General features: G+C 40.0%; 2 protein-coding genes across 2 annotated transcripts in view; both read right to left on the reverse strand.

Moving 5' to 3' along the window:
* Positions 1–88: 88 nt before the first annotated feature.
* Positions 89–8022, reverse strand: LOC128674894 (mucin-2-like). The gene is made up of 3 exons (XM_053753875.1): positions 2850–8022; positions 1748–1806; positions 89–1360 (listed from the first exon to the last, which is right to left on the reverse strand). The coding sequence occupies exons 1-3, from the start codon at positions 8020–8022 to the stop codon at positions 287–289; spliced, it is 6306 nt and encodes a 2101-aa protein (XP_053609850.1). The 3' UTR covers positions 89–286.
* Positions 8023–8282: 260 nt separating this feature from the next.
* The window catches only part of LOC128674895 (mucin-3B-like), a 34127-nt gene continuing 28658 nt past the window's right edge, over positions 8283–13751 (reverse strand). The window contains exons 5-6 of the mRNA XM_053753876.1: positions 8389–13712; positions 8283–8294 (exon numbers count right to left, since the gene is read on the reverse strand). Coding sequence (XP_053609851.1) covers positions 8283–8294; positions 8389–13712 — 5336 coding nt within the window. The remainder of the gene's footprint in view (positions 8295–8388; positions 13713–13751) is intronic.

Raw genomic sequence — 13751 nt, forward strand, 5'->3', positions numbered from 1 at the left:
ATTGTAGAACTAATTCCAAACTTCAAGGCTCATTGGCACGACGTTAAGAACTATCTAGAGTAACCTCATAATTTTTGAACCAGGGGAACGGAAATAGAGCGTAAAGTAGTAACACAAACTTTCGCATTTTTTATATTACAATAACAATTCACATATTAAGGCGACACTGGGATTATAGCGAAATAATTCGAGGTCAGCAAGAAACAAAACTGTCCCATAAATAGTACCCATAGTATCTTATATATATATGTGTATTATTTTGTGTATAATCATATATTGCATAGTTTTAACAATTCTCATGCCTTGTCCTATTATGCATTTCCACATGTCCTGTTAGGGACCACAACAATCTCCATAATGGGTGGTAGCCAAGATTTGTATTGTTAGTTAAGTAAGATGTACAATTTTGAATATTTCCAGCAGCTTCTATTGTAGTTGGAATTATGGTAGACGTCTCAGATTCTACACTATCTGGTGGTGTCGTTGTTGTGTCAGATTTTGTAGTAGTTTTCCTACTACTAAGAAATTCAAGAAAACGTCGAACGTCATCAGAATTGTCATATTTGGTAGGCATTTCGGTATGCGTATTTTTTTCATTTAAAATCGTGGGCGTGGATATTATTTCATATTCTATAGCAATCGGCATTGTGGCTTCAGTTTCTATTATGGCTGGAACCATGGTAGATGTGTCTAACTCTGCTCTATTCAATGTTGACGTTGTTTTAGATTTTGTGTTAGTTCTCCATAGACTAATGAATCCAAGAAAACGTAACCCGTCGTTAAGTGGATAATATTTGGTCATTGTAGGAATTGCAATATATTTTTTTTTATCAGTTACAAATGTAGGTATGGTTGTTGATTCAGTTCTTATAGTATTCCGTAGTAACGATTCCGTAGAGGTTTTCCAACTATTAAGTAATCTAAGAAAACGTAGCCCGTAGTCATGCGGGTAATATTGTGTTATTGTAGGGATTTCAGTAGTATTTTTATTATCAGATACAAATGTGGGTCCGGTTGTTTTTTCATACTCTGAGAGAGTTGTCGGTATTGAAGTTATTTCATATTCTGTCGCAGTCGGCGGCGTGGTTGATGTTCCTGTTTCTATTCTATTTTGAATTATGTTAGATTTTTCCAATTCGGCTGTAGTTGACGATAACGACTTTCTTTCTGAATCTGTGTAAATTTTCAAATTATTCAGAAATCTAAGAAAACGTTGAACATCGTCAGTTGGGTCACATTTGGTTATTGTTGGAATTTTTTCTTTATCAATATAAAATGTGGACGTAGTGGTTGATTCAGATTCCATGACAGTTGACGGCGTGTCTATTGGTGTTAAATGTCGGCGCCGGCGGCGAAGCATCTATTGAAATAAAAAAGAAGTAAGTAAACATCTAGAAGTCGTTCTACTTCAGATCTAAGGTAAATAATGTTTTATGTTATTAACTTTCACATAAAGCATCACCTAAAATGTCGTAGCATCCAAACGGCTGAATAAATTTTTATCTAGTTTTTTTATTTGAACGATAATTTTAAATCTTATGTGTGTATTTATAACAATACAAACTTTTATTTGAAGAATTATCGTTCCCGCGCTCTTAAATATGCATGGTAAATAAATATGTGTTCATAAATATAGGTCGAGTAAACGTCGAAAGGTAATAAATTCAGTTTCGAATATACCTAACATTCAGTAGCTGAAAATCACTAGACACTAAGTACTTTTGAAATCATAAAATGTCCTCTTTACCTGTAAATTATTCTTAATTACAGTGGTCTGGTTTTTCGATGAAACTCCAAGCCGCTTTTCTGTAAGAAGTCGTAGATGAAGTATGTATAGTATAATCCAAATTGTAGTACAAATTGAAAAATAAATTGCAGCGAATTATTATTTTAATTTTCTGTAAATGTAAATTATTTTTCAACTAATCATTTCAGATACTTTTTTGTAATGTCAAAAACAAAATTTTATATGAAGCTTGACAGTAATCTATTGTGACGTCACGTGATTTTGGAGTCAAAAAGCATTTCTAAAATACTTTAATGAGAGCGAAAAATATAGAAATCTCATACCTAATGAATAAAACTGACCAATTGACATTTCATTATCGTGTTTGATTATTTCAATACCTTCATATATATTCAACTTCTTTATGTCGAATAGCCAATTAATTCAACTGTATCGAGATTGAACTCTACCCATACATGTAGTACGTATAAAGTTTATAAGTCTGTGACTCTACGCTTCGGCATTTTTGAAGTGAAAACTTCTTTAGCGGCGTTGTACACTTTTTGTGATGGGTAAATGGTTTTGTCACACATGTCAATCATAGGACCACTATATCCTTCTGTGGATGTGTTATGAGGTGATTAAGGGACAATATACCCTTAGCAGCTATAAGGCAACAATAGCACATTCATAAAATGGTTGACGCCAGGCAAACTGTCGGTTGAAAAATTATAGCTAAATCCTCCAAATTTTAAGGTCATTTTTAACGATACCAGCTCCGAACCGAACTGGATTTATTGAGCGAGTGAAGCGAGCGAGGTCTATAAATCAACTTGAGGCAAAAAATTTTTTTTTGTATGCATGTATATTTACGTGTAACGTGATAACTTTCGAACCGTTGGTCTGATTTTGATGAAATTTAAAAGGTATGTAGTGTCTGTCAAAGGAATTTTAAGTTCGCTGGGCAACAAAATCGGTTAAGTCGTTTTTAAAATATTCATAACTTTGTAAAAATATTTGTGTTCGCTCGCTTGTTTGTAATAATATTATTGTTATTTCAATTCATTTCTTAAAAGGGTCAAAAAGTTTCACTTCATTTGCAAATATTATGTTGAATAGATACCTTTATTAAAAGATCCTGATCCATTATGCAATTTTGCAGCTGTTTTATATTCCGTTGCCACGTTTTCTTGTAGCTTTGAGGAACTAGTAAAGAGCTTTATTAGACTTGCAGGCAAATGGGACTGAGAATTAGAAAATGCAATAATTTTCGAAGAATCGCTATTCGTTACTCTCTTAAACTTCTTGGTCTTCATTTTTATGGGAATATGTTGTGCAAAATATTCGTAGAAGTACTCCCACCACCGCGGGTGCTGCCATCGAGTTTTGAACGTCCATGGTCTTGTTGAGATGTAAGTGTGTGTTGAGGAATAAGGCCATTTAGAATAATAGTAATCATAGTAATACCAGTAGTGAGTATCCAACGACCACGGTGTTGAGAGAGTGTCAGTCGTTCTGTAGGTATAAGTCGGTCCATTTGTTGGTGGGTGAGTCCATCTCGTTCCATCTGTTATTGTAGGTGGTTCGTATGTGTTAGGTCCAATTGATGGTGGGTGAGTCCATCTAGTTCCATCTGTTGTTGTTGATGGCTCATATGTGTTAGGTCCATTTGTTGGTGGGTGAGTCCATCTAGTTCCATCTGTTATTGTAGGTGGTTCGTATGTGTTAGGTCCAGTTGATGGTGGGTGAGTCCAACTAGTTTCTTCTGTTGCTGTTGGTGGCTTGTATGTGGCAGTCCATGGTTTTGTTGGGGTGTAAGTTGGTGTCGAGGGATAAGGCCATTTAGAGTAATAGTAATCATAGTAATACCAGTAGTGAGTTTCAAACGACCACGGTGTTGAGAGAGTGTCAGTCGGTCTGTAGGTATAAGTCGGTCCATTTGTTGGTGGGTGAGTCCATCTAGTTCCATCTGTTGTTGTAGGTGGTTCGTATGTGTTAGGTCCAGTTGATGGTGGGTGAGTCCAACTAGTTTCTTCTGTTGCTGTTGGTGGCTTGTATGTGGCAGTCCATGGTTTTGTTGGGGTGTAAGTTGGTGTCGAGGGATAAGGCCATTTAGAGTAATAGTAATCATAGTAATACCAGTAGTGAGTTTCAAACGACCACGGTGTTGAGAGAGTGTCAGTCGGTCTGTAGGTATAAGTCGGTCCATTTGTTGGTGGGTGAGTCCATCTAGTTCCATCTGTTGTTGTAGGTGGTTCGTATGTGTTAGGTCCAGTTGATGGTGGGTGAGTCCAACTAGTTTCATCTGTTGCTGTTGGTGGCTCGTATGTGGCAGTCCATGGTTTTGTTGGGGTGTAAGTTGGTGTCGAGGGATAAGGCCATTTAGAGTAATAGTAATCATAGTAATACCAGTAGTGAGTTTCAAATGACCACGGTGTTGATAGAGTATCAGTCGGTCTGTAGGTATAAGTCGGTCCATTTGTTGGTGGGTGAGTCCATCTAGTTCCATCTGTTGTTGTAGGTGGTTCGTATGTGTTAGGTCCAGTTGATGGTGGGTGAGTCCATCTAGTTGCATCTGTTGTTGTTGATGGCTCATATGTTTTAGGTTCATTTGTTGGTGGGTGAGTCCATCTAGTTCCATCTGTTGTTGTTGATGGCTCATATGTATTAGGTCCATTTGTTGGTGGGTGAGTCCATCTAGTTCCATCTGTTGCTGTTGGTGGCTCGTATGTGGCAGTCCATGGGTTTGTTGGGGTGTAAGTTGGTGTCGAGGGATAAGGCCATTTAGAGTAATAGTAATCATAGTAATACCAGTAGTGAGTATCCAACGACCACGGTGTTGAGAGAGTGTCAGTCGTTCTGTAGGTATAAGTCGGTCCATTTGTTGGTGGGTGAGTCCATCTAGTTGCATCTGTTATTGTTGATGGCTCATATGTTTTAGGTCCATTTGTTGGTGGGTGAGTCCATCTAGTTCCATCTGTTGTTGTAGGTGGTTCGTATGTGTTAGGTCCAGTTGATGGTGGGTGAGTCCATCTAGTAGCATCTGTTGTTGTTGATGGCTCATATGTGTTAGGTCCATTTGTAGGTGGGTGAGTCCATCTAGTTCCATCTGTTGCTGTTGGTGGCTCGTATGTGGCAGTCCATGGGTTTGTTGGGGTGTAAGTTGGTGTCGAGGGATAAGGCCATTTAGAGTAATAGTAATCATAGTAATACCAGTAGTGAGTATCCAACGACCACGGTGTTGAGAGAGTGTCAGTCGTTCTGTAGGTATAAGTCGGTCCATTTGTTGGTGGGTGAGTCCATCTAGTTGCATCTGTTATTGTTGATGGCTCATATGTTTTAGGTCCATTTGTTGGTGGGTGAGTCCATCTAGTTCCATCTGTTGTTGTTGATGGCTCATATGTGTTAGGTCCATTTGTTGGTGGGTGAGTCCATCTAGTTCCATCTGTTATTGTAGGTGGTTCGTATGTGTTAGGTCCAGTTGATGGTGAGTGAGTCCAACTAGTTCCATCTGTTGCTGTTGGTAGCTCGTATGTGGCAGTCCATGGTTTTGTTGGGGTGTAAGTTGGTGTCGAGGGATAAGGCCATTTAGAGTAATAGTAATCATAGTAATACCAGTAGTGAGTTTCAAATGACCACGGTGTTGAGAGAGTGTCAGTCGGTCTGTTGGTATAAGTCGGTCCATTTGTTGGTGGGTGAGTCCATCTAGTTCCATCTGTTGTTGTAGGTGGTTCGTATGTGTTAGGTCCAGTTGATGGTGGGTGAGTCCACCTAGTAGCATCTGTTGTTGTTGATGGCTCATATGTGTTAGGTCCATTTGTAGGTGGGTGAGTCCATCTAGTTCCATCTGTTGCTGTTGGTGGCTCGTATGTGGCAGTCCATGGGTTTGTTGGGGTGTAAGTTGGTGTCGAGGGATAAGGCCATTTAGAGTAATAGTAATCATAGTAATACCAGTAGTGAGTTTCAAACGACCACGGTGTTGAGAGAGTGTCAGTCGGTCTGTTGGTATAAGTCGGTCCATTTGTTGGTGGGTGAGTCCATCTGGTTCCATCTGTTGTTGTAGGTGGTTCGTATGTGTTAGGTCCAGTTGATGGTGGGTGAGTCCATCTAGTTGCATCTGTTGTTGTTGATGGCTCATATGTGTTAGGTCCATTTGTTGGTGGATGAGTCCATCTAGTTCCATCTGTTATTGTAGGTGGTTCGTATGTGTTAGGTCCAGTTGATGGTGGGTGAGTCCAACTAGTTTCATCTGTTGCTGTTGGTGGCTCGTATGTGGCAGTCCATGCTTTTGTTGGGGTGTAAGTTGGTGTCGAGGGATAAGGCCATTTAGAGTAATAGTAATCATAGTAATACCAGTAGTGAGTTTCAAATGACCACGGTGTTGATAGAGTGTCAGTCGGTCTGTAGGTATAAGTCGGTCCATTTGTTGGTGGGTGAGTCCATCTAGTTCCATCTGTTGTTGTAGGTGGTTCGTATGTGTTAGGTCCAGTTGATGGTGGGTGAGTCCATCTAGTTGCATCTGTTGTTGTTGATGGCTCGTATGTGTTAGGCCCATTTGTTGGTGGGTGAGTCCATCTCGTTCCATTTATTGTTGTTAGTGGTTTGTATGTGTTAGGTCCATTTGTTGGTGGGTGAGTCCATCTAGTTCCATCTGTTATTGTAGGTGGTTCGTATGTGTTAGGTCCAGTTGATGGTGGGTGAGTCCATCTAGTAGCATCTGTTGTTGTTGATGGCTCATATGTGTTAGGTCCATTTGTAGGTGGGTGAGTCCATCTAGTTCCATCTGTTGCTGTTGGTGGCTCGTATGTGGCAGTCCATGGGTTTGTTGGGGTGTAAGTTGGTGTCGAGGGATAAGGCCATTTAGAGTAATAGTAATCATAGTAATACCAGTAGTGAGTTTCAAACGACCACGGTGTTGAGAGAGTGTCAGTCGGTCTGTAGGTATAAGTCGGTCCATTTGTTGGTGGGTGAGTCCATCTAGTTCCATCTGTTGTTGTAGGTGGTTCGTAAGAGTTAGGTCCAGTTGATGGTGGGTGAGTCCAACTAGTTTCATCTGTTGCTATTGGTGGCTCGTATGTGGCAGTCCATGGTTTTGTTGGGGTGTAAGTTGGTGTCGAGGGATAAGGCCATTTAGAGTAATAGTAATCATAGTAATACCAGTAGTGAGTTTCAAATGACCACGGTGTTGATAGAGTATCAGTCGGTCTGTAGGTATAAGTCGGTCCAGTTGTTGGTGGGTGAGTCCATCTAGTTCCATCTGTTGTTGTAGGTGGTTCGTATGTATTAGGTCCAGTTGATGGTGGGTGAGTCCATCTAGTTGCATCTGTTGTTGTTGATGGCTCATATGTGTTAGGCCCATTTGTTGGTGGGTGAGTCCATCTGGTTCCATCTGTTGTTGTAGGTGGTTCGTATGTGTTAGGTCCAGTTGATGGTGGGTGAGTCCATCTAGTTGCATCTATTGTTGTTGATGGCTCGTATGTGTTAGGCCCATTTGTTGGTGGGTGAGTCCATCTCGTTCCATTTGTTGTTGTTAGTGGTTCGTATGTGTTAGGTCCATTTGTGGGTGGGTGAGTCCAACTAGTTCCATCTGTTGCTGTTGGTGGCTCGAATGTGGCAGTCCATGGGTTTGTTGGGGTGTGAGTTGGTGTCGAGGGATAAGGCCATTTAGAGTAATAGTAATCATAGTAATACCAGTAGTGAGTTTCAAATGACCACGGTGTTGATAGAGTGTCAGTCGGTCTGTAGGTATAAGTCGGTCCATTTGTTGGTGGGTGAGTCCATCTAGTTCCATCTGTTGTTGTAGGTGGTTCGTATGTGTTAGGTCCAGTTGATGGTGGGTGAGTCCAACTAGTTTCATCTGGTGCTGTTGGTGGCTCGTATATGGCAGTCCATGATTTTGTTGGGGTGTGAGTTGGTGTTGAGGTAGTTTCAGTTTCAGTCCCTTCTGATATTGTTCCCGAAATAGTTGTTATGGTTCCTTCTGTTTTCGTAATAGCGGGAATTGTGTCCGCTACTTCTGTTTTTGTAGCAGCGGTAGTGGTTGCAATCTCGTCTGTTTTTATACCAGTTTCAGTTCCTTCTGTTGTTATTCCTGAGAAAGTTGTTATAGTTCCTTCTGTTATTGTTTCCGATATAGTTGTTATAGTTCCTTCTGTTTTCGTTATAGCGGGAACTGTTTCAATTACTTCTGTTTTCGTACCAGCAGAAGTGGTTGTAAGCATTTCTGTTTTTATATCAGTTTCAGTCCCTTCTTTTATTGTTCCAGAAACAGTTGTTAGAATTCCTTCTGTTGTCATAATAGTGGGAAATGTTTCAGTCTTTCCTGTCTTTGTACCAGCGTGAGTTGTTTCCGTCAATTTTGTTTTTGTACCAGCGGTAGTGGTTGCAATCTCGTCTGTTTTTATATAAGTTTCAGTCCCTTCTGGAATTGTTCCTGAGGAAGTTGTTATGGTTCCTTCTGGTTTTGTAATAGCGGGAATTGATTCAGTAACTTCTGTTTTTGTACCAGCGGAAGTGGTTGTAATCACTTCTGTGTGTATACTAGTTTCAGTCCCTCCTATAATTGTTCCTGAGAAAGTTGTTATGGTTCCTTCTGTTTTTGTTATAGCGGGAATTGTTTCCGTCACTTCTGTTTTCGTACCAGCCGGAGTGGTTGCAATCACTTCTGTTTGTATATTAGTTTCAGTCCCTTCCGTTATTGTTCCAGAAATAGTTGTTAGAATTTCTTCTGTTGTAATAGCGGTAATTGTTTCAGTCACTCCTGTCTTTGTACCAACGTGAGTTGTTTCCGTCAATTTTGTTTTTGTACCAGCGGGAGTAGTGGCAATCTCGTCTGTTTTTATGCCAGTTTCAGTCCCTTCTGTTGTTATTCCTGAGAAAGTTGTTATAGTTCCTTCTGTTTTTGTAATTGCGGGAATTGATTCAGTAACTTCTGTTTTCGTATCAGCGGGAGTGGTTGCAGTCAATTCTGTTTTAATTCCAGTATCAGTCCCTTCTGTTATTGTTCCCGAAAAAGTTGTTATAGTTCCTTCTGTTTTTGTAATGGTGGGAATTGATTCAGTAACTTCTGTTTTCTTACCAGCGGGAGTGGTTGCAATTACATCTGTTTTAATTCCAGTCCCTTCTGTTATTGTTCCAGAAATAGTTGTTAGAATTCCTTCTGTTGTAATAACGGGAATTGTTTCAGTCATTCCTGTCTTTGTACCAGCGTGAGTTGTGTCCGTCAATTTTGTTTTAGTACCAGCGGTAGTGGTTGAAATCTCGTCTGTTTGTATACCAGTTTCAGTCCCTTCTGTAATTGTTCCTGAGGAAGTTGTTATAGTTCCTTCTGGTTTTGTGATAGCGGGAATTGATTCAGTAACTTCTGTCTTGGTACCAGCGGAAGTGGTTGTAATCACTTCTGTGTGTATACTAGTTTCAGTCCCTCCTGTAATTGTTCCTGAGAAAGTTGTTATGGTTCCTTCTGTTTTTGTTATAGCGGGAATTGTTTCCGTCACTTCTGTTTTTGTACCAGCGGGAGTGGTTGCAATCACTTCTGTGTGTATACTAGTTTCAGTCCCTCCTGTAATTGTTCCTGAGGAAGTTGTTATGGTTCCTTCTGTTTTTGTTATAGCGGGAATTGTTTCCGTCACTTCTGTTTTTGTACCAGCGGGAGAGGTTGCAATCACTTCTGTGTGTATACTAGTTTCAGTCCCTCCTGTAATTGTTCCTGAGGAAGTTGTTATGGTTCCTTCTGTTTTTGTTATAGCGGGAATTGTTTCCGTCACTTCTGTTATCGTATCAGCGGGAGTGGTTGCAATTACATCTGTTTTAATTCCAGTTTCAGTCCCTTCTATTATTGTTCCAGAAATAGTTGTTATAGTTCCATCTGTTGTCGCAATAGCGGGAATTGTTTCAGTCATACCTGTCTTTGTACCAGCGTGAGTTGTTTCCGTCAATTTTGTTTGTGTACCAGCGGTAGTGGTTTGAATCTCGTCTGTTTTTATACCAGTTTCAGTTCCTTCTGTTTTTGTAATGGTGGGAATTGATTCAGTAACTTCTGTTTTCGTACCAGCGGGAGTGGTTGCAATTACATCCGTTTTAATTCCAGTTTCAGTCCCTTCTGTTATTGTTCCAGAAATAGTTGTTAGAATTCCTTCTGTTGTAATAACGGGAATTGTTTCAGTCATTCCTGTCTTTGTACCAGCGTGAGTTGTGTCCGTCAATTTTGTTTTAGTACCAGCGGTAGTGGTTGAAATCTCGTCTGTTTGTATACCAGTTTCAGTCCCTTCTGTAATTGTTCCTGAGGAAGTTGTTATAGTTCCTTCTGGTTTTGTGATAGCGGGAATTGATTCAGTAACTTCTGTCTTGGTACCAGCGGAAGTGGTTGTAATCACTTCTGTGTGTATACTAGTTTCAGTCCCTCCTGTAATTGTTCCTGAGAAAGTTGTTATGGTTCCTTCTGTTTTTGTTATAGCGGGAATTGTTTCCGTCACTTCTGTTTTTGTACCAGCGGGAGTGGTTGCAATCACTTCTGTGTGTATACTAGTTTCAGTCCCTCCTGTAATTGTTCCTGAGGAAGTTGTTATGGTTCCTTCTGTTTTTGTTATAGCGGGAATTGTTTCCGTCACTTCTGTTTTTGTACCAGCGGGAGAGGTTGCAATCACTTCTGTGTGTATACTAGTTTCAGTCCCTCCTGTAATTGTTCCTGAGGAAGTTGTTATGGTTCCTTCTGTTTTTGTTATAGCGGGAATTGTTTCCGTCACTTCTGTTATCGTATCTGCGGGAGTGGTTGCAATCACTTCTGTGTGTATACTAGTTTCAGTCCCTCCTGTAATTGTTTCTGAGGAAGTTGTTATGGTTCCTTCTGTTTTTGTTATAGCGGGGATTGTTTCCGTCACTTCTGTTATCGTATCAGCGGGAGTGGTTGCAATCACTTCTGTTTGTATATTAGTTTTAGTCCCTTCCGTTATTGTTCCAGAAATAGTTGTTAGAATTCCTTCTGTTGTCGTAATAGCGGTAATTGTTTCAGTTACTCCTGTCTTTGTACCAACGTGAGTTGTTTCCGTCAATTTTGTTTTTGTACCAGCGGGAGTGGTGGCAATCTCATCTGTTTTTATGCCAGTTTCAGTCCCTTCTATTGTTATACCTGAGAAAGTTGTTATAGTTCCTTCTGTTTTTGTAATGGTGGGAATTGATTCAGTAACTTCTGTTTTCGTACCAGCGGGAGTGGTTGCAATTACATCTGTTTTAATTCCAGTTTCAGTCCCTTCTATTATTGTTCCAGAAATTGTTGTAATAGTTTCTTCTGTTGTCGCAATAGCGGGAATTGTTTCAGTCACTCCTGTCTTTGTACCAGCATGAGTTGATTCCGTCAATTTTGTTTTTGTATCATCGATAGTGGTTGCAATCTCGTCTGTTTTTATACCAGTATCAGTCCCTCCTGTCATTGTTCCTGAGGAAGTTGTTATGGTTCCGTCTGTTTTTGTTATAGCGGGAATTGTTTCCGTCACTTCTGTTATCGTATCAGCGGGAGTGGTTGCAGTCACTTCTGTTTTTATACCAGTATCAGTCCCTCCTGTAATTGTTCCTGAGGAAGTTGTTATGGTTCCGTCTGTTTTTGTTATAGCGGGAATTGTTTCCGTCACTTCTGTTATCGTATCAGCGGGACTGGTTGCAGTCACTTCTGTTTTAATTCCAGTATCAGTTCCTTCTGTTATTGTTCCCGAAAAAGTTGTTATAGTTCCTTCTGTTTTTGTAATGGTGGGAATTGATTCAGTAACTTCTGTTTTCGTACCAGCGGGAGTGGTTGCAATTACATCCGTTTTAATTCCAGTTTCAGTCCCTTCTATTATTGTTCCAGAAATAGTTGTTAGAATTCCTTCTGTTGTAATAGCGGGAATTGTTTCAGTCATTCCTGTCTTTGTACCAGCGTGAGTTGTTTCCGTCCATTTTGTTTTTGTACCAGCGGTAGTAGTTGCAATTTCGTCTGTTTTTATACCAGTTTCAGTCTCTTCTGTAATTGTTCCTGAGGAAGTTGTTATAGTTCCTTCTGGTATGGTAATAGCGGGAATTGATTCAGTAACTTCTGTTTTTGTACCAGCGGAAGTAGTTGTAATCACTTCTGTGTGTATACTAGTTTCAGTTCCTCCTGTAATTGTTCCTGAGAAAGTTGTTATGGGTCCTTCTGTTTTTGTTATAGCGGGAATTGTTTTCGTCACGTCTGTTTTTGTACCAGCGGGAGTGGTTGCAGTCACTTCTGTTTTAATTCCAATATCAGTCCCTTCTGTTATTATTCCCGAAAAAGTTGTTATAGTTCCTTCTGTTTTTGAAATGGTGGGAATTGATTCAGTAACTTCTGTTTTCGTACCAAAGGGAGTGGTTGCAATTATATCCGTTTTAATTCCAGTTTCAGTCCCTTCTGTTATTGTTCCAGAAATAGTTGTTAGAATTCCTTCTGTTGTAATAGCGGGAATTGTTTCAGTCATTCCTGTCTTTGTACCAGCGTTAGTTGTTTCCGTCAATTTTGTTTTTGTACCAGCAGTAGTGGTTGCAATCTCGTCTGTTTTTATACCAGTATCAGTCCCTCCTGTCATTGTTCCTGAGGAAGTTGTTATGGTTCCGTCTGTTTTTGTTATAGCGGGAATTGTTTCCGTCACTTCTGTTATCGTATCAGCGGGAGTGGTTGCAGTCACTTCTGTTTTTATACCAGTATCAGTCCCTCCTGTAATTGTTCCTGAGGAAGTTGTTATGGTTCCGTCTGTTTTTGTTATAGCGGGAATTGTTTCCGTCACTTCTGTTATCGTATCAGCGGGACTGGTTGCAGTCACTTCTGTTTTAATTCCAGTATCAGTTCCTTCTGTTATTGTTCCCGAAAAAGTTGTTATAGTTCCTTCTGTTTTTGTAATGGTGGGAATTGATTCAGTAACTTCTGTTTTCGTACCAGCGGGAGTGGTTGCAATTACATCTGTTTTAATTCCAGTTTCAGTCCCCTCTATTATTGTTCCAGAAATAGTTGTTAGAATTCCTTCTGTTGTAATAGCGGGAATTGTTTCAGTCATTCCTGTCTTTGTACCAGCGTGAGTTGTTTCCGTCCATTTTGTTTTTGTACCAGCGGTAGTGGTTGCAATTTCGTCTGTTTTTATACCAGTTTCAGTCTCTTCTGTAATTGTTCCTGAGGAAGTTGTTATAGTTCCTTCTGGTATGGTAATAGCGGGAATTGATTCAGTAACTTCTGTTTTTGTACCAGCGGAAGTAGTTGTAATCACTTCTGTGTGTATACTAGTTTCAGTTCCTCCTGTAATTGTTCCTGAGAAAGTTGTTATGGGTCCTTCTGTTTTTGTTATAGCGGGAACTGTTTTCGTCACGTCTGTTTTTGTACCAGCGGGAGTGGTTGCAGTCACTTCTGTGTGTATACTAGTTTCAGTCCCTCCTGTAATTGTTTCTGAGGAAGTTGTTATGGTTCCTTCTGTTTTTGTTATAGCGGGGATTGTTTCCGTCACTTTTGTTATCGTATCAGCGGGAGTGGTTGCAATCACTTCTGTTTGTATATTAGTTTTAGTCCCTTCCGTTATTGTTCCAGAAATAGTTGTTAGAATTCCTTCTGTTTTTGTAATGGTGGGAATTGATTCAGTAACTTCTGTTTTCGTACCAGCGGGAGTGGTTGTAGTCACTTCTGTTTTAATTCCAGTATCAGTCCCTTCTGTTATTGTTCCCGAAAAAGTTGTTATAGTTCCTTCTGTTTTTGTAATGGTGGGAATTGATTCAGTAACTTCTGTTTTCGTACCAGCGGGAGTGGTTGCAATTACATCTGTTTTAATTCCAGTTTCAGTTCCTTCTATTATTGTTCCAGAAATAGTTGTTATAGTTCCTTCTGTTGTCACAATAGCGGGAATTGTTTCAGTCACTCCTGTCTTTGTACCAGCATGAGTTGTTTCCGTCAATTTTGTTTTTGTACCATCGATAGTGGTTGCAATCTCGTCTGTTTTTATACCAGTATCAGTCCCTCCTGTAATTGTTCCTGAAAAAGTTGTTATGGTTCCTTCTG

This window comes from Plodia interpunctella, chromosome 13 (genome assembly GCF_027563975.2).
Source record: "Plodia interpunctella isolate USDA-ARS_2022_Savannah chromosome 13, ilPloInte3.2, whole genome shotgun sequence".
NCBI lineage: Eukaryota > Metazoa > Arthropoda > Insecta > Lepidoptera > Pyralidae > Plodia > Plodia interpunctella.

Coding starts and splice junctions, on each gene's coding strand:
- LOC128674894 (XM_053753875.1), bottom strand. CDS start 8,022: ATGACAACAGAAGGAATTCTAACAACTGTTTCTGGAACAATAAAAGAA. Junction 1,807..2,849: donor ATCAGGATCTTTTAATAAAG/GTATCTATTCAA, acceptor GACTTCTTACAG/AAAAGCGGCTTGGAGTTTCA. Junction 1,361..1,747: donor TAATTAAGAATAATTTACAG/GTAAAGAGGACA, acceptor TTATTTCAATAG/ATGCTTCGCCGCCGGCGCCG.